Source organism: Dunckerocampus dactyliophorus, chromosome 11, assembly GCF_027744805.1.
Source record: "Dunckerocampus dactyliophorus isolate RoL2022-P2 chromosome 11, RoL_Ddac_1.1, whole genome shotgun sequence".
Classification (NCBI taxonomy): Eukaryota; Metazoa; Chordata; class Actinopteri; order Syngnathiformes; family Syngnathidae; genus Dunckerocampus; species Dunckerocampus dactyliophorus.
The window spans coordinates 4,561,776-4,582,415 of record NC_072829.1 but is presented as its reverse complement, the minus strand read 5'-3'; the positions used below and the strand labels follow the sequence as shown (position 1 = coordinate 4,582,415).

At 41.8% G+C, this 20,640-nt stretch overlaps 1 protein-coding gene across 4 annotated transcripts in view; it reads right to left on the bottom strand.

Annotated features, from left to right (window-relative positions):
- Nucleotides 1–20,640, bottom strand: part of fstl5 (follistatin-like 5) — a 162,787-nt gene that overhangs the window by 53,544 nt on the left and 88,603 nt on the right. For 3 of the 4 annotated variants that reach the window (XM_054793025.1, XM_054793022.1, XM_054793024.1), the window contains exons 6-8: nt 19,806–19,926; nt 4,207–4,373; nt 139–150 (exon numbers count right to left, since the gene is read on the bottom strand). In XM_054793025.1, coding sequence (XP_054649000.1) covers nt 139–150; nt 4,207–4,373; nt 19,806–19,926 — 300 coding nt within the window. The remainder of the gene's footprint in view (nt 1–138; nt 151–4,206; nt 4,374–19,805; nt 19,927–20,640) is intronic. The other variant, XM_054793023.1, reaches the window with a different exon arrangement.

Here is a 20,640-nt window from a genome sequence, read left to right as displayed (position 1 = left end):
TTTGTGTTTTCATGCAACAACAACAAGCATGCATGCGCAGACACAATGACTTTGCAGCTTTGTGTGTGTAAGAGAGAGCGAGAAAGAGAGAGAGCGGCGCAACGGGGAGACGAATGTGAAGCACAATAAACTTCCTACCTGAGGCGGGATCTGTCAGAGGGGGGAAACAGAGGTCAAACGTTGAGAACTGTAGCGTAAAAGCTTGGAAAATAAAGAGTATCTTCACTGCACTGACGTCTAATGACATACGTGGTAAATATTCGGCATTTCCTGATCGGAATGTATCATCGGGGTGTGTTGAGCTTGTCTGACAAAAAACACTTTGACAGTCGGGTAAAAGAGAAAGATTGAGTTTGTTAGCCTGTGAAATAGAGCAGGAAGAGAGCAACAAACTGCACAGGACGTGAAGCTCACCGATCAAAGCCTCAGGCAGAGATTTGAAGAATAATCACATCCTGTTATTGTTTTACTGCTAAACCGCTGACAATACCCTGGAACCGGGAATTTTATAGCAAAAAGTCCAATGCTCCTATTGATGCCTTCATTTTCTCATTATTCACGGATTAACAACGCATATAAGTCCTGTCTTCAGGTTCTACAGACAAAATATATGGTCTTTCACTTGTACAGCGCTTTTCTACTGCCTCACACGCTTTGACACTGTTACCACATTTACCAAGTGATAACGCAGCATCAAGAACAACTGGGTGTTCAGTATGTTGCCCAAAGATGCTTGGACATGTCACAGGAGGACGGTGGTGGAAACTGCGACCTTAAGGTTGGGAGACTCAGTTCCTCCCATCCAAACTACTACTAAAAGTCTGCATCCCCATCCTGCACAATCAGACCCGTTTAGTAACACCAACAACCAATCAAGGAGCTCTGTCAAGCTGACAGTTTTGACTGATGATGCAACAGCCAGGCAACAGCCGTCAACTCATTGGAATTACGCTGTAAGCCGCTTTCGTCAAAATGTCGAGAGGCTAAGATGAACTCCCAGTACACGGGTGCACACAGCGGGATTAGAGCGCCGTTCACTACTGCTAAATGTTGACGACGGTTCTAACATTGGCACATTCTGCGTGGCTGGAGGGCTGACAGAACCACCCGTGCAGATGCGAATAATTACAAATCACCCTACAGGAATTAGACAGAATCAGTGGAGGAATTTAGAATGAGGACGACGACAGATGCAGACAGCATTCGTTTATTTTCATGATTGCTTCTCTCAATGTGGAGGAGCAGCGGCTTTACTCCGAGCTCGTCCCGGATGACAGAGCTTCTCACCCTATTTCTAGGAGAACCCAGCCACCCTATGGAGGAAACTCATTTCAGCCGCTTGCACCCGCGATCTTGTCCTTTCGGTCACTACCCAAAGCTCATGACCATGATGGTAGGAACTAGATTTGTCTTTGGTTCCCTCTTCACCACGATGGACCGATGCAGAGTCCGCATCACTGTAGACGCCGCACCAGTCAATCTCCTGTTTCAGGTACCACCTTAGGAGTTTGCGTGTTCAAGTGATCATAGGAGTTAAGTTGTCAGGGAATCGATGTCCTTTGTAGGGTCACTCATGACAACCAGGTCCAAGGAGAGGGACGAGACAAAGAGTGGCTCGTGACCCTAGTGAGGGGACAAAACACTGGGCCTAGTTTTCCCTTGCCTGGACACAAGTCACCAGGGATCTCTCTCTGGAGTCAGGCCTGGGGGTGGGGCTCAATGGTTAGCGCCTGGTTGCCTATGGGGTCCAGCCGTGCACTGTCCAAAGAGACAACACGGGACTTCACTCCAATGGGATCACCCCTAGGGGTCAGATGCAGTGCTCTTTTAGCAGCGTGGCAGCCGAAATCCGATCCTCGGTTGCAGAATCTAGCTCTATGTGCATGGAATGTCACCTTTACACTTGTATTACCCAATACAGTATAAGAGAAAATAAGACATATAAGACATAAATAAGACATAATATAGAATCAAACATGTTAGCAGTGGTAGAGTTCCTTGTTGTTGTTCTTTTTTTACATCCGGTTTCTGGACAGTACGTCTGGCAGGGGCTCATCAATGTAACATTACTGACACCCAGTAACCAGTGTAGAGTACAACATATCACAATCTTTGAATGTGTCTTCTGAATGCCTTATATTTGTATTTTAGTTCATTTAGCCATTTTTATGCTTGAAAATGCTTCATTTAGGCAAAAAATAAATGAGAATGTGCTTAAGTTATTAATTGATAGATTTGTGAAGAACCGCGATCGAGTGACGCCATGGAATTCAAAGTACAAAGTGGCGGAGAATTACTGTACTCTCATTTTCTGGCTGACTTTTAGACACAAAGAGAAGCTGGGAAACAAAACCTACTTTTAAAATCAGCGACAACCTTACGAAACCCTTCCTTTTTGTTTTTCTCCTCTCACGTTCGTCCTGCCAAAGTGTGAAGAAATAATCTGACCTGACGTCTGGAGCCTCCTCGCAAACATATTTTTACCCACCAGCACACTTCCAATGTATGAGAGAGAGAGAGAGAGGAGGGACAATCAAGGATTTAAATGTGAGCGAGGCCTCATCCAGACGTGCTTTCCAGTCAGAGGACGGCGTAGAGGAAGACAGGGGACAGCTGGGCGCCTCGCTTCTCATTTTAAGGGTCATCAACATTTAATGTTACATTGGCTGTGTCTCCCTTTATCTGCTGCGACAGTGTTTACTTAATTATGCACTGCAGCACCAGCAGTCGCCCTCGTCCACCCTCACACACACACACACACACACACACGGTGGAAACGTCTTTCTAGGATCTCCCCTTGATACACACACACATACCCACACAGAGTCCACCACAGTGTTGTTGTAGAAGTCGCCTTAGAACCCCTTTGGTTCATGCCTTCATTTTCTTTTCCCAGGCCCCAAATCCCCCCTCAGTCCCTCCCAGCGCTCTCTGAGCGCAGAACACCATCTGACATCCTGGATTATTGTCAGAGTCTCAACACAAAGCACTAAAAGTCACAATTGCCAAGCATCCACTTGCAGCAGAAAGAAACTCTCTCTGATGGAGTGGAAACAAGAACTACGCTTTCTTTTAAATGTCTTTTCCAACTGCGCTAAAGCTCTAAAGATCGCTGACCTCCTAGGCCTAATTAGAACAACTTCACAACATTTTTAGCTATCTGGAAGGGCAGCAATTTAATTCCTTGTTACCAGGCAGAATCGGCATACCATAAATGCTCCAATTAAAACCTCTACTTAATTAGTACATACTCGCCGGGGGCAAATTACAAATGAGCATTACCAGCTGTGGCTGTAGGAAACCTCCTGATGTAGTTTTACAAGCTGTTTTTGGAAAAGTACTTTCAAAGACATATTTAATCATATTTGTAACAACTGGTAGATAAATAAAATGTAAAAAAAAACACTATATTTTTGAACTGTTCAACAGTTTATATAAATGACCACCATTATCTTACAAATTTAGCATCATAACTTCATGGCCATTTGCTAACATGCTAACAACCTTGACACTCTTCGGGGGTCACTGTCTGTTTCCCGGCCATTAGTGTGTGTGCACATGTGTGTGAGTGACAAGAAAAAAGCTCTGACTCGCTTGGGGAGAAGTGGTATACAGTAATCCTTCGTTTATCGCAGTTATCGTGGTTCCAGGCCCGTGATAAGCGAATTTCTGCCAAGTAGGATTCCTGATGTATAAATCAAATATTTTCGTAGGTCGAGAAGAGACAACCTAGCACCTAAGAGATTACATTATTAGAGACCTCCAGACATAAACTAACACCCCTATAGTCACCTTTACACCCATATTACACAATATAGTAGACAACATCTTTCAATGTGTCTTCTGAATGCTTCATATTTGTATTTTAGTTCATTTACTTGGCAAGAAAAATATATATGAAAAATACGAAAAATGACCTTAAATATGCATATTTGTTGACCAATAATAGGCCGTATTCAACCACAAAACACCATGATTTATTAACTAATTTACAGTATTTGGGAAAAACTGTGATAGAGTGAAGTAGCAAAATTTGAAACCCAAAGTACTTTCAAAGGAAGAAATACCGTCTTAAAATCAGGTCACTGCAGTATTATGTTATTTCTACACATGGACTCTAGTCTGTATTAAATATATAGTACAATTTTGGTTCTGCTGTATCACCCAAGCATGTCCGGCGGTCTGTGCTTTGTGTCTCAGACTTACGTTGATGTCGTCCAGGTTCAGGGAGTTGAGATACTGACGGTTCCTCCTCCACAGGATTGGCGGCCGGCGCTCGCCCGTGATGGCGCACGTCAGCACGGCGCTCTGGCCGACGGTTACGGTTTTCACCGCCACCCTCTGGTGGTCCGGAAGGTCAAGCAGGTACACGTCTGTTGACGACAAAAGAGGGATAATGCTGTTGATCACTGTCACGGTGGCGTATGTGTGCCTTGTTTCACTTTAAGGTGGCTAAAATGAGAAAAATAACAACTGTCTCTGAGAGGGTGGCAGGGTGTCCAGTAATTGGATGAAATGCTGAGTAAAATCATTGAGTTGTGTTATGTAACACAGCTTGTTAGAGAATGCTTTCTAATCGTTCTCTGCAGTCGTGAGCGGCGGCGCCAGAGTAAAACAGACTCCATTAGTTCTGCTCCTGAAGGCGTGAAATGCAACAGCTGGAGACAGAGTGAGCACCGACCCTCTACATGACTCCCCCGACCTGTAGAAGTCTTTTTCCTCGTAACCTTTTAACCAGTTGGAGGTTTGGTCTGTTCGGTGCGTCCGTGACCGGCGACCTGGATGAACCTGTGAGAGCCAAACTGGTCCAATCAGAGCACACCGCTGACAGACTGGCGAGGCTCAGAGTCAAGACTGGTAATCGCTCAGTTGGCCGACGAAATCGCTGCCTGGATCACAACGAAATTAGAGGATTAAGAACGTGCACACCAGCCGAGTGGCCTACACCTCCAACCTTCCATTCTGTTATTCTGTTAGTGTGGAATTTTTCTTCTTGTTTGCGCTCATGTGATGTTTCATTTAACAAAAGTGATGACTTGCAACAGTAACATGCACGAGTAAAAATAGTTTGTCCTTGTAGTCTTCCATAAAGAATAAGAACAACAAAAAAACTCCAATTCTTCGGTAAAGTTACATTTTCACGCTGCATGTCAACTATGTTTGTTGCTAGGAAGAATTCGTGCCTCATCAGCCAATGAAAAAAAATTGGCATTCCGTAAATGCCACAGTTAACCGCAAAGTAAATACCTGCCTCTAAATAAAAAAACATTGGCATTACCAGCTATGGCTGTATGCAACCTCATGATTTTTTTGTTAACCTCCACAAGTTTTTCTTGCTCATCGCTTGCTCATGTGATGTTTTATTCAGTAATAGCAATTATTTGCAATAGTAATGTGCAACAGTAATCATAGTTTGTCCTTATAGTCTTTGATTAACAATAAGCAAAACAGAAAACCTTTGTTTCTCCTTTGAAAACTTTTGACATAGTTACATTTCCCCTGCATGTCAACCTTGACTGTGTGACGAGTTATTGCTAGGCATAATTTGTGCCTCATAGGAATATGGACAAAATGTCATAGGTCGAAAAACATTGACATTAACAGCTGTGGCTGTAGGCAACTTCCTGATGTGTTTTTTTTTTGTTAACCTCCACACGTTTTTCTTGTGTGTCACTCTCATGTGATGTTTTATTCAGTAATAGTGATTAATAATATGCAACAGTAATAATAGTTTGTCCTTATCGTCTTTGATTAAGAATAAGCAAGACAAAAAAGCTGGTTTGTGTGACCAGTTGTTTCTTGGCAGAATTTCTTCTTCCTAGGCCTATGAAAAAAAGTATAGGTTAAAAAAACATTGGCATAACCAGCTTGTTAACTCCACTAGGAGGACTTTTGCTTGTTGAGTTGCTCTCATGCAATTTTTAATCAAAATGATTTGCAATAGTAATATGCAGCAGTAACAATTATTTTCAACGGTAGTTGTTTGTTGCTAGGCAGAATTTCTGCCTCAAAGGCCAATGAAAAAATTGGCATACCGTGAATTCTGTAATTAATCACCAAATGTGTGGTCTCCAAAACACAGCCGCCGAGCGCTTTGTCAAAAAAACATTGGCATTAACAGCTGTGGCTGTAGGCAACCTCCTGATGTAGTTATTTTGTCGTTAACTCCACAAGATGGACTTTTACTTGTTGTGTTGTTGTTGTGTTTTCATCAAAATGATTTGCAATAGTAATATGAAGCAGTAAAAATGAAATTGTCCTTTTCGTCTGAATACGCAAAACAAAAAAATCCAAATGATCATTTTTTCTCTCTTCTAAAAACAAAGTTACATTTTCCCCTTGCATGGCAGCCTTGATTGTGTCACCACTTGTTGTTAGGCAGAATTCGTGCCTCATAGGCCTATGAAAAAAAATGTCACAGGTCAAAAAATAATGGCATTTCAGCTGTGGCTGTAGGCTACCTTCTGATGTAGTGTTTTGTTCACGCCACAACCTCCACCTCTCATCCTGGCAGGCTTCATAAGTTCATGCTCAATGACTAGGAGGGACAACTCTAGTCTGACTGGGTAGGACAGCCCTCGTCCTTCAGACTAGGGATTCAAAGCCCTGAGAAAGACAATTCAGTTTTTTTAAAAACTTTTGAGTAAGTTAAACTTTCACCCTTCATGCCAGCCTGGATTTGTGGGAATTAGGTCTCATGTGACACGCACAGCCAGTCCATCCTGCGCCTCGGATGCGGAATCCCAGCAAAGCCGGCAGATCAGCTTGCCACGCGGCCTCTTGTCCGGGTGGTGGCTGCTGGATCAGCTGATCCCAAATCTCATTCCAGTAATGTCCTGCCTAACCATTCAATCACGGACACCTTGTAGCCGAATGCGCTCCGGGATACGCTACAAGCCACAAACTCGATTTGCTGCTGATCCCCGGGGAGGATGGAGCCTGGTGAACTTCTGCGCTGCAGCTTCAGCTGCAATGTGGAAAGAGAAAGTCCCAAGATAGATGCTCTTGGATTGGAATCAAAGACGCCGTGTGAGACTTATCAGAGCAGGAAGTGGCCTTGGCTCGTCTTTTTCCTCGTATTTTAAGGCCAGAGTGACTGGACGCCCCCTGGGAAGGGTCAAGCTTCCGTCGGCCAAGCTGTAATTAGCGGTAAAGGATGAGGCTCAGACGTTAGATTTACTTTGAGAATGGGATGCTGTGGCACGATCCCGTTTAAATTGCCTCTTGGGGCAGGTGTTTGTCAGGGAAAAGAGCCAGCAGGAGACTGCGAGGGTGGACTACATGAAGACAAATTGCAGAAAGGTTGCTTAGCCAACCTCTTTTGACTCAGCCCTCAATCACGTGCTGCTTCTCAAGCGCTCGCACAATCTTCCCTCCACCAATAGGCAGGTCCGTACCACACAAACTGCTGCACGGCTTTGAGTTGAATATTTTGGAGTGCCGATAAAAGTATTTTCCATCACGGTGCCATATGGGCATCCACTCAAAAAGAAGATCAACATCAGAAAAGACATTCAAGTGAATGTTCTCTGATCTCGGATGGCTGCGTTCATTCACTCTTTCCCAAAAGAAGAAGAACAAGGATGGGTTGCCGTTTTTGATACCGCACACGAGCGACTCGGCGCATCCAAATCTCTGACAGAGATCGAAAATAGTTTGAGCGATGAAACACAAACACTCCCTTTTGTCTTCCTAAGGAAAACTCTTTCTTTTGGCCTTTGATGTTGAACTGCTGCTGCTGCTCGAGCGCCACGACCAAACAAAGGGAGTTTCTGCACAACATCAACGCGGATGTTCCCCTTGTTGTTTGTCTTCCAAGCCTGGAACTAAACTCACTTTATAAGAGAGCTGCTTTTGTAGACAAAAGGACACGTGGCGCCTTTAAAAGGAAAACTGCACTTTTTTGGGGAATTTTGCCCATCGTCCATAATCCTTATATGAGACATGAATACACGTCTTTCTCTTATCTGTGCGTTCTAAAGATAGAAAAGCAGATAAAAAGAGCCAGCTCATTACTGCATGTAATGGGGCACACTTATGCCGCCTAGAAAGCCTGCTATGAAAACACCTCCAAAAACCTCCAGCCTTGTTTTCACTGTAGTCATTATCGGTATCCACTAGTGAATCCCCGCATATTCATCGGTAATTACTTATAAATAAATGATAATAAAGCAGGAAATGTATAGCATTATAATACCGCATACATGTACAATATAACAAGTAATTGTGTGACTAGGGAAGCACTAGCTTGGACGACCCAATGGCCTGCGGAGCCGCGTACCACCGCTAGCTGCTTTTGAGGGAGATGGAGGCAGCTCCACAACGGACGGAAGCACGGTTGTAGCGCTAGCCTGCCGACCAGGCTGCAGGCTAGACTGTGACTTTGATCATTTGTGATGAGTCGCTATACATTTTACACTTTAAAAGTTTGTGAGGCATACTTTTGGCCTTAAAGGAAAACTGCCCTTTTCTTAATATTGCCCGTCATCCACAATCCTTATACAGTCAAACCTGTCTTAGCGGCCACCTGTATAGAACGGCCACCTGCCTATAGCGGCCACTGAAAAATCCCGCCAAAAATGTACGTGCTATATACCCTGTGTATAGCGGTCACCTGTCTAACGCGGCCAGCGGCCACCCATTTTGTATCCCTTGTTCAATATAGCGGCCAAAATGCCGACTCAAGCAGAAGCTTCATGCACAAAAAAGTTTCGTTTTTTAAGCAATGAAGCCGTCGTGTGTAGACTTTAATTACCGAGTCCTACTTCGACATAAAAAAAACGTCTTCTTACTTTGCAATGCTGCCCTGAAAAGATTCAATGACGGACAAAACGGTAATCTTCCCACTTTGCAATGCCGTGAATAGATTCTAAAAGGGCCAAAACACCTGAATAAAACATCTAAAATATCACTTAATTGCCGACTAATTCGAGATTAGAAGCCCATTCAATAAGAAAGGAGCGATGGCATTGTTAGTTTATGACGATCTTCGCACCTCCTCCGCACTCAATTGTTCACGCACACACCCATTCATGACTGCTTCACGCGTATCCTGTACATATATCTTCGGGCTCGTTCACTAAAATTTTTATTTCTTGTTTTCTTGCTTAAAATTGTGTTTTAAAAAAAAATCAAAGATGGAAATTTGTGACGTTCTGCAGGACAGGAGCGAGTGTCCCCTGTCCTGCGCTCTTATTTGGTGGGCTGTGCCTTCTCCGGGGGGGAAGAGGCAGCCGCTTCATGCCTGCTGGCCGCGCAGCTGCGGTCAATTAACATTTGTGGCGGATAAAAGGCCAGCGCCGTCGAATGTGCGGCGCTGGTTCATTGTTGTTATTGATATTACTAGTTTCCTCACTGGAGCTGTTACCTAGATTTACCTACCTGTTTATGTGTCAACAGAGCGTTTCCCCTACGTCTCTTGGTTTTGCTCCAGTCTTTTTGTGAATTCATGTTAATATGTGTGCGCACAAATTCAAAACCTGTCTATAGCGGCCAATTTTGCCGTGTCCCTTCAGTGGCCGCTATAGACAGGTTTGACTGTATGTGACATAAACATGTGCTTTCTAAAGGTATAAAAACAGATAAAAAGAGACATTACTCATTACTGCACATAATGGGACACACTTATACCGCCTACAAAGACCGCGATTAAAACACCTCCATAAACCTCCAACAAGGTTTTAAATCCATGCTGTACCCGTGTAGTAACAGGTAGATTCATGATAACGTGTAATACTTACAGTATTTTGTCGTATTTTGATCCTTCTAAGCATTTCCGGAACTTAATGTTACTAATAATAACAGCAATGTCGCTGTAGCTTGGTTATGCACGTCACATTATATGTAAATGGAGCGTTGTTGGTGCCTTTTGGAGTTTTTTTCAGAAGGCTTTATAGGCGGTGAAGTGTTTCCCATCACGTGCATTCTTAGCTGCGTCTTTTTAGCTGTTTTTAGATCTTTAGAGCACACAGAAAAGAGAAAGACATAAGGGTTCATGTCTCACACAAGGAGGCTTTCAATTCTTCACCCTTTTTAACTTTCCTCCTTTGAATTCCTTCCACAGATGGCTTTTGTTGGTTTGTGTTTTGCTCTAAAAACACAATAAGCTTCTCCGACAAAGCTGTGTTGAACACGTTAGATCAGGGGTGTCCCAAGTATGGCTCGGGAGCTATTTGCTGTTTTTCTGTTTATTTTTGTTTACTGTTCTGTTTATTTCTGTGTATTTGTCTGTTTTTCATGTTTATTCTAAAAATATAATTCGACAACAAAACGGAAAAAAACAGAAAAATTAATAAAATGAACAATGAACACAAATCACCAGTAATTTTACAAGAATAAAGTGAAATAAAGTCAGACCAAAGTTCATACTAAATCCACTTTTTCACCTATAATCACAAATTATTTTCGTTAAATATATACAGTAGAACTTCTTAACATATCTACACCTGTTGGTTTACAAATATAAAAGCATTATTATTATTATTACACTTTTAGATGAATTCTAATAGCCTCTCATAGAAGGCCTTCTTGACACACACACTCACATCGTACAATCACAGTTGCGCAACACTTGGATATGACTGATGTGAAATACTGGGAGAAGAGGCAGACACACAAAACTCTCTCACACAGGCTTAACTTTCACTTTCACACAAACTCAACTCCCACTTTCTAGAGGGGCGCAGTAACTGCTTTATAAGCCCTGGACAGCCATCATTCTGGGCTCTTTGTCCATCTTCCTTGTCAATGCTGGAGTCCAGCACTGTAATCAAATATATTCTCTCATTTTTTAATACAATTGGAAAAACTTTTAAATTGTGTGATCGTTGACTACTTCTCTGATAGCGATGCGCTCCCAAGAACTAGGAAGAAAAGCTAAAAGCTAGCTTTTACAAAGGCACCGGTAGGTTGCTTAATGAGGCACATATCACTCAAAGTCGACAGCATTCTTGTTGTGATATCGGACAATCGACCATGAAAGTATGAAAACAATGAACTGGGACTGTATTTCACCTCACACATTTTGTGTTGGATGTCATTAAAATGCAAAAAGGACGCATATTTACTGACCAATTTGTATTTCCTCTACCCGCAAACGCTATCAGCATAATAACGGTGGTAATGTGATTAAAAATGGAACACTACTGCAACATCATGCCAGTCTTTTTTGCCCGAGCAGCTGTGGTGACAAAATCCCGAAGGGTGACGCGTGCTGCTGAATATGAGTGGAGTTCTAATAAAAACAAAAAATTGGACTAATTTTACCACGACTATTGTGCAGTAAGGAAAGCTGTTGAAATGAAAATGAAGAATGCAAAATCACAAATTAATGCTCCAATTAACACTTCTATCCAACTAACCACAGGGTCTCCTGTAGTCTATAAAATCTCTAATTAGTGTGCAAAAAACATTGGAATTAATGCCACAAGATGACAGTAGGTGCATTAGAGATATCATAAGTGGTCAGCATCCAGCAGGTTTATCTACCTCTGCATACGCTTTAAAGAAATTGCCACTCAGCTGTTGGTGTGAAATTCATACGGTGCATTTGCCTACGGTCGTTTACAATGAACTCATCAGCGTTATTGTGATGAGCAGTTTGCTCCTTTCCCGCTATTGCAACATTGGTTCTGTTGCTGCTGTTTGTTCAATATACTTACGATTTAAGACGTATGTTTTCCTTTCCACTTTCTTATGCACTCAGATCATTATTAAAGTTAAAAAATTTACTAATGTATAATTATCATTTCCTATGAATCGCATCTTCCGAATCTTGCAGTTACATCCCTGCAAATTCGCACATTCGTTTTTTTTAAACGTTTTCAAAGTATATTTATTTATTTGTATTAAAAATACGTTTTTAAAAATACGTTTGAAAACGAATTTGTAAAAAAATAATGTAAAAATATTAGATTTATTTAATTAAATTAATTAGTTGATTATTTTTTTATTACATTATTATTATTATTATTTCAAATACATTTAAAACATTATTTTCTTTGAAAATAGGCTGCTTTATTGCAGCAAACATATCTCTCTCACCCTAAGCAACAGCGCAAGATGGCAGCGCCCTGTGTGGCCACGGACGCACGAGCTTCGACAGTCAACTTGGTTTGCTTTGTCCCATACGCTTTTATTCCAAGCGTGTGCAAGTGCTGCCAAAGCGTTCGATCCCCATTCCGTTCCATTGCAGCCTTGGTCTAGCGCCCACTTAGAGAATGGCAAGGGGATGTTCTTGGGCCATTGAAGGGTTATCTGTTTTCACTGGGAGCGTAGATATTAAGATACAGCACAGCGAAGCCCGATTGCGCCTCCTGAAAGCATACTTCAAATGACAGATGTCCTCTGTGCCGTGTGTGCGACCAGGCCGAGGCAGCACGTTAGCTGACGCAGCCATGGATCAACTGACATATGTTTACATATGGTCTGTCTTTTGCAGCTACAACACGTTCCACTCTTCTGGGAAGACTGGCATGGATGTAATACAGATATCCTCATAATCGGTTGACAAATGGTCAGTGGCTTGGGCTCAATTCGTTGCCAAGTCTGACACCGCTGCGCCGTTAAGTTATCACTGTTCATTTCTGTTCATTTCATAGGAGAATATTATTCTATTCAAAGATACCACCTTTATCCCTCACGATGGTCGCGGCGCTTGAGCGGCGTGGACCGGGCATGCAGCCAATGTTGATTGGTGTTTCTCTACTCCGAGCATTTTTTTCAAGTCCTCGCAAATTTGGTAAAAAAAAAAAAAAAATTAAAAATTGTACAAAAAAAAGTTTGTTTTTTTTTTACCAAAACTCCCAATTTTTGTAAACAAAAAACAGTGATTTCATTTTTTTACATGTTAAATTCATTTAAAAAAAATTAAATAAATCATTTACAATTCATACATTTCTAAATAAAATTTCCAAATATTACATTTTAAATTGATACATTTATTTTTTAAATAGTAATGAAAAAATATATAAAAATATGCTGTCATATTGCAGAAAATGTTTCTCCACTTTCTGAGCATTTTTTTCATGTCCCCTCAAATTAGCAAATTTTGGTTAAAATTTTATTAAAGTGATTTCACTTTCTGAGCATTTCTTTATGTGTAATTTTCACTTTCGCTTTCCTTTTCTTTGACGCAGTGCCATCAGAAGTGTCTGCCTCGTGCTTGGGAGACATAACGAAAAGGGAAAAAGTTAACTAAAAAGTACAACAAGCGATGTTGCCCTTCCTCAGCGTAGCAAAGCGCTATTCTTCATGCAAATAACTGGTTTTCTTTTTTCCATACGGTATTAATAATTTATGGGAGTGCATGCATAACTACGAAACGGGAGGTTAAGTCTTGTGTTAAAACTTGATCCCAATGCTCTGCTGTCCTGACTTGAGTCTGTTAATCCAAGATATTTTACCGTGACCAGGAGGTATGATGGTGCCAAAATAAATAAATAAATAAATAAATGCTTCGATATGCGTCCTCAGTCTGAAGATGCAGCAGTGATCCTTTTGTAAGCATTAGTGAGAAAATTGTCACTCGAGCTGAACTGGAAGATCACTTTACAACACAAAAAGGAAGGACGCCTAATTATTTTAAAATCTCTCTAATGCATTCCGCCTTGAGGGAGCGAGTGAAAAGGCGCATTTGGGATAACGAAGCGTGAATTACCATTTTGCCGTGCTTCTCGCAGCGAGCGGAATGAATTCCCAGCAGGGTTTTTTTGACAGCGAAAACCGAGTATCCATTAATTGGTGTTTAATAACGCCGGCGTCTCTTTAATGGAATAAAACCTTCCTGAGCTCAAGTGACGTAAAAGGCACTGTCGCTGCAGCTTTTTGTGGGTGTGACGTGTCAAGCTGACAAGGTTTCACTTTGGTATTCTGGTGGAGTTTTTTGTGTTGGTGGAAAACTGTAGTGTGACCTTTTTCCTTCCGCTTTGTTTGGCAGCTTGTGCCTGGTGGGTTGCACACGGCGGACAGAGAGGAAGCTCTCTGTGCTCGCTGCAGCTATCTTTGTTTGCGTGAATTTCACAGCTCTACACAGGGGGAAAAGACAAGCAAACACATACAACAAAAAAAAAACAACTACTATGTCCTGCAGTACTGTGTCCTCTCATCCATCCCTGTGACCTTCCCTTTAGTTTTGTGACACTTTCCATGGGCTTAAACTGGGATAGTTGTGCTTTGTTTTGTTTTTTCTAGCTGTTGGCATAACAGACTTGCTGCCCAGTTGTAATTTGCTGTCTCCACGCTGACCTGCCAAACTTAAGAAATGTTTTTGAGTATTACTACAGGCGATGGCTGCAAGGATGTTTATGAAAAACCATGAATAAATTAGCAATACACGTACAATTTAACGACATTAACTTGACCTCTCAGATGCAACAGATTAATTCAGTAACATTCAGCCTAAAATGTTACCATAGTTGAGTTTCGGAATGGAAATAATAATCAACTAGGAAAATTCCAGAGGAAATTTTGAATGGGCCCACGACCTCAGCTGGCAGCAGGGAGGGATGCTATTGCTCCGCAGGCAGGCCCATAAATATTTGATTGCTAATATTATTAAATGGTAACTTTAAGCAATTGAGGCAAAATGCAGTGCACTACTTGGCAGTTTGTAATCTAAAGACTGGCAAACTAAGAATAAATCAGCAATACACATACAATTTAACTACATTAATTTTACCTCTCAGGTGTAACAGACTAAGTCAGTAACATTCAGCCTAAAATGTTATCATAGTTGAGTTTCGGAATGGAAATAATGGTTGCTAGATAGTATAGATAGTAATAGTGCTAGAAAAATTCCAGAGGAAATATTTGAATGGGCCCCAGCCGGCAGCAGTGGGTGGCTGCTATTGCTCCACAGGCAGGCCCATTAATCCATCGCAACGAATAATAAATGATAACTTTAAGCAATCGAAGCAAAGTCCAGTGCACTACTTGGCTACAACCTGCAGAGGCGCTGTGACCGGTTTGTGGTCTAAAGACTGGCATACTATGAAGAAAGCAAAGATACACACACAATCAGTTTTAATTATCTAAATGTTACCTCTTAGATTTAATTGAATCATTAACAGACTAATACAGTAACATTCCTTCTAAAAATGTTACTATAGTTGCGTTTCGGAATGAGAATTACAGTCAACTAGAACATTTCCAGTGCAAATTTTGAATGGCCCTGCTACCTGTTGCAAACCTCTGGGCCGGCAGGAGTGTGTGGCTGCTATAATTCCCCAACCTCATTTTCCAAAATTAGATTTGTTTCTCATAATATTACAACAAAAAAAGCTTTTTTTCTTTCACATTTCAACTTTATGCCACTAAAATGTCATTATTCTCGTAAAATTATGACTTTTTCCCATTTGAGCACAACTTTTTTTTCTTAATATTTTGACTTTATTCTTGTAAAATTACTGCTGATTTTTTCACTTTTTGCTGTTGTATTTTTTTTTGTTTTCTTGCTGAATTATATTTTTAGAATGTGCCGCGGGCCAATAAAAAAAAAAAAACAGCCATGGGCTGCAAATGGCCCAGGGGCTGCACTGTGGACAGCCCTGTTGCACATAGGGAGTGGACCTCTTCTAGTTTTTTTCCTGCTAATTAATTAATTTGTGCATTTTCTTCTGTTACTCTACCCAAACTGAACCAAACGTAACCTTAAAACTGAGGAACATAATCAAGTGTGATAATGGCACCACTAATAATGGCTTCATTAGTGATAATGTAAAGTGATGTAATTGTGTAAAGCACATGGCACTGTTTGTTATGATGTAATAATGATTATCATGAGCAACAATCAGGAATATATCACCAAGCATTGCTCCTGCATTCAAAGCATGACTGAGTATAATAGATGCATGTTATGTTTACCCGTGATTACAGTGCATGCTGTCGAGAGTTGGCTCTACAAATTGACACTCATTTGGGATATGAACTCATGACCCCCTAGCGAGACGCCGCTGCCGCTAGTGCTGCAAGACCTCTATGCATTTTGCTCGGCGCCAAGCCGTGTTTACAGGCCGTCAGACGACTCAAAGCTAACGACGCTCTCTGATAGATGACACCTTATCTGCTTAGCCACGACGCGGCCACGGCCGTCATTCACCAGATTATTTGACGGTGGCAAGAGGCCGCCTATGAGCTTTCCTATCAGTGGCATCATCTAATTAAAAGACATCGCTTATGCCAGACGGCTTCCTTGCCGCAAGCTGAGGCAAATTGATTGCGGAGCGCCTTCTAGGAGCCTTTGAATAATGCATGGGCTTTAAAGCGCTATCTCTCGCCATGACAAACAATGTTGCCACGCTCCGCTGGCTCCACAAAGGTGTGCCTCCTTATTAACAGGTGCCGCTCTCATGGCGGAACATTCCGATCCCAGAGCTGCTCTGGACACAAGGGGCGAGGCAGTTTAGCCGCTGCGTATTTGGATCATTTTTGACGATGTTGTCACAACGACCATGAAGTGTAACTTTGTCCTCTGGCTGCAGGAGAACTTAATCTTATTTGTGTCCAATTTCTGTGACAATCAAGCATTACACGCTCAAAAAATTCATGCATGTGGTTTAACCATGTATTATTAGACGTACCACAATGCATCGTAACAGTTGCTGCTTGTATAGCAGTATATATTTGCTAGCCACTGCCATTTCTGTCTAAAAAGATGGCAACAAAAGTGAGTAGCAAGGCAATGGTGGCGGTAGCGTCTCGGTTTTGGGCTGCACGAGTGCTGTCGGCACTGGGGAGTTGCAGTTAATTACGGTTTCATTATACTGCAGTGTCAAGGTGCCCGCCTAAGCTGACTTCTCCCCCTCCAAGCCTTCCAGGCCAGCTTGACGTGCACCTCCAAACAAATTCGAGGGCTGGAGCTGTGATTGGCCGGCTTTTTTTTTCAGTACATCATTTGCAGTTTTTGCAAACGCGCCATAATGTCTACCAAAACAAAAGAAAATGGCACGAATTGAGGAGACGACATATGCGGTATTGAATCCAACCCACTTCCATATTACAGAGGTACCTCCTGTTTGCCGCTTTTCAAGGTACCCAAAGCGCTTCACAATGAAGTTAACCCATTATTCATTCACTCCTCAGTCACAAACTCATGGTAGTAATCTACATCTGTAACCTCAGCTGCCGTGGGGGAGACTGATGGCCTCCCTGACCACCACCAACCATTCATGCACATTCATACACCAGTGTGAGCAGCACAAATGAATGAATGCATTGCATGCGAGTTTAGTCATTCAACGTGGTGCTACTCAGCCAATCAAATCTGTGCACTGGTGCTAAACATTGCGACTCTGAACATAACAGAGACGGATGAAAGAGGAGAGAAGAGAAGAAGCGAGTGGCACAGAAGAACAAGCGAGACATGCAACGTAAGCGAATGGAGCTGCGTCATATTCTTGAATTGAATTCTCCAACTCAACGGGGAGTACAAGTCTTCATCCATCAGTCAGCACCCCAGTGAGAGCGGACATTGTAAGTGACTGTTTTATTATGCTTTTATTTTGTCTATGAAACTTTTAGCACTAGTGCTAAATGCTAACACTACGAGAATGGCTTAGTGTTTGACGATAGCTGGATCTGCCTAAAAGTAGTAGTCGTCACAAAGTCTGTCGTGATTAGTGATAGCAAACGCATTCTCTATGCTGCTGCTGTTGTTGGAAGTATCGTTCGTTGCTATGGGCTCGGTGGAATCAATACAACCAGGAAGGAAGCTCCGGTAATGCTTAAAATGACCCAAATACCGTAAGTACTACATGTTATCATGCAAGTACCTGTTACTATATGGTCACAGAATGTATATAAAACGATAAAACGTTGTTGGAGGTGTTTTAATAGAGGGCTCTATAGGTGGAACAGGTGAATGCCATTACCTGGATTGTTAGCTGCCTTGTGCGAGCAGTTTTTCAATATTTAGTAGTGATGTGCGGATCGATACTGGAATATTGATACTTCCCATACCAGCTCTTCATGCTCAGAAATCGACTCTCAAGGCAGCGCGGCAGTCTCCAGATTGGTTGGAGTTTGAATCCAAAGAGCTTTGCACCCACTCACTCGCCCTCCTTCATGTTGCCATTTGCTGCTGCAACTTCGCGTCGCCTGCTGCGCCGCCTCTCCACCGAGGTGATGAGATGAAGACGATGCCTTGTGGGCCCCCCATCCACCACTCCCACTAAATGTGTCACGCCCGCCAAATGTCACGGGAGATCCCGTATAAAGATACTGAGCCCGCTGCAAATGTCAGACAGGAAGGAATCATGAAAGAAACATGCAGGAACAAAAGGAGGAATCTGGTGCACGTCTGTTTGCCTTTGCGGAGCACCTGGCGCCATGATGTCTAATGAGTTGTTGTGACCTGCTTGCTTTGGCAACACCTTCATCAGAACACCCCGGTGGACCAAACATGTGCTTCACACTTTAGGATGTCACAACTTTAGGAACCTTCATCAAGTTCACGTTGTAACTTTCACCCAAGAAGAAATGAATATCCATTTTTAGGTTTCATGTCTATGGGGCTCTAATAATGTTAAAAAACGTCTTTAAAAAGTCACAAACAGGTTTTCTATGCTCTAACTATGAAAATATTCCATTTATTAATATTGAATCCTACTTTGAGGAAATTCACTTAGCGCGTTTGGGTCTGGAACCAACTAAACGCGATAAACGAGGGATGAGTAGTTCTATTTTTATAAGAGAAATTCAGTTTGCACGTATTTTGGTAATAAATCAATTGAAGCAACAAAATAAATGTGAGGAGCCATTTGGGAGGCGAGCCAAAAGAACCGGTTCCCTTTGGAAGAGCCGAAATTCCCATCACTAATGCGGACTTCCCGTACTTCCTGGCGCGATTGAATTCAATAGTGTTTCTCACCTTCTTTATCAAACTTCTGGCACTCACAACTCTTTTTGGCCCCATGGCGGGTTATTTATCAGTCACACTCAATAAAAAATACACAGTTAAGAGTCAGCAACGTGTAGGGTGCTTTGTTTGGGTACTCAATTGCATGGAACGATACAGTACAGGGCAATCTGACTAGTTTGTTGCGTGCAATATTGCATAAAAGTCGATGCAATCGCACGAAAACTGGGGTTGTATAAAATAAACTTAAAGTAGTCAGGTTGGATTGCGTAGTACTCTGCAGATCATTCCCTTCTTATTGAACTTTCAAGCATCCTGAAGTCGTACACAATTTGGAGGTGAAAATCAGTCGAATCGTACAAAACGTCAGCGTTTGAACCAATGTTGTGGGTGCTCAATGCTTATTCTTGGTCTTTTTCTGACCGGGGTAAATGATATTTACAGCTGTACGACTGTTAGGCAACGTGCGCTCTCTCACTTCCTCCTTCCTATCATGTGTGATTTATCCATCTATGATCCCTGCCGAGCTGTTATCAAATGCACTTCTGCCACCTTGTGGCCGTTTTTATGGCTTAAAACTGCTCCGAAAGTGACATGCGTTGGTGCAGAGTTGCGCCATCACATCTTTTTGCCGTAAACGTAAAAGACTTATAAATACATTGTTGGTATGGGGCGTTCGGCTTCATAAAACGTATAAATACGTCTTTGGTATCAAATGAGTAACTCAAGGTCTTAAAGCAGTGTTAATAAAATATAAAATATAAATATGTATAAAAATGGACTGTTTATGTCTTTGAAAGGTGGTAAACTTACAAAATGAGCAGGGGATTGAAAGAGTTATTTCCCCACAGATCCTGACTTGAAGACATCAGCGTCTTATTCCCATTGTTGCCGTCACGGGTTATGATCCCATGATTGGTATCCATGGCAACACATCACAATGCAAACCTACCAAAGGCGGTGTAGAACTCCTCCTTTGTCAGCCGCTCATCATCGTCCACGTCGCTGTACTTGAGCAGATCGAACAACGAGCACTCGCCCACGTCCTTGGAGAAACCCTCGTGCTTGATGACCTTGAGAGAGTTGCATTGACAATCAGTCGCACAACTGAGACGAGACAAATCGACTTTCACAAACATGCCAAAGTTAACAGGGTGGCTTTGGTGCGCGGCTGAAAGGATTCCCGATGAGATTGTGTTCACCGCTGCCTTGTGACAAAAACATACAGGATGAAAAATGTCAGGGTTTTTTCTTTGTAAAGAACTGTAAAAACTTCATTGTAGTCAGTGTCAAAGGGATTGTTATTCTATTCAGTATTTTGTTTGATGTCAAACCTCTAGTCCATAAAATATATGAACTGTCATGCAAAGACAACGCATACTGTAAATATTACAGACATTTTGCAAAAAGTAAAATGTTATTTATTTGCCAAATACCAAACTGAAACAACATTTTTCCCCCCAGACTATAACCGTTCTGGAATGCACACAAATAACTATGATCATAATAATAGTAATACAAATATTTTAATATAATATTATATTATCAACAAAATATATAAATAACATTTAATAATAACATTATTAATAATACTGTTTAATTTGATTATTATAATATAGAATATTATGTACAGTAGACGCCCCTACAACGTAAATAATCCGTTCCGAGAACGTTTACCTTATAGGGTTTTTACGTTATACGAAGCGTAGAATACATGTAAATAGCCTAATCCATTCCAAGATCTTCCCAAACTCACCCCTTTGGCCCTTCAAAATATTCAAAGTCCA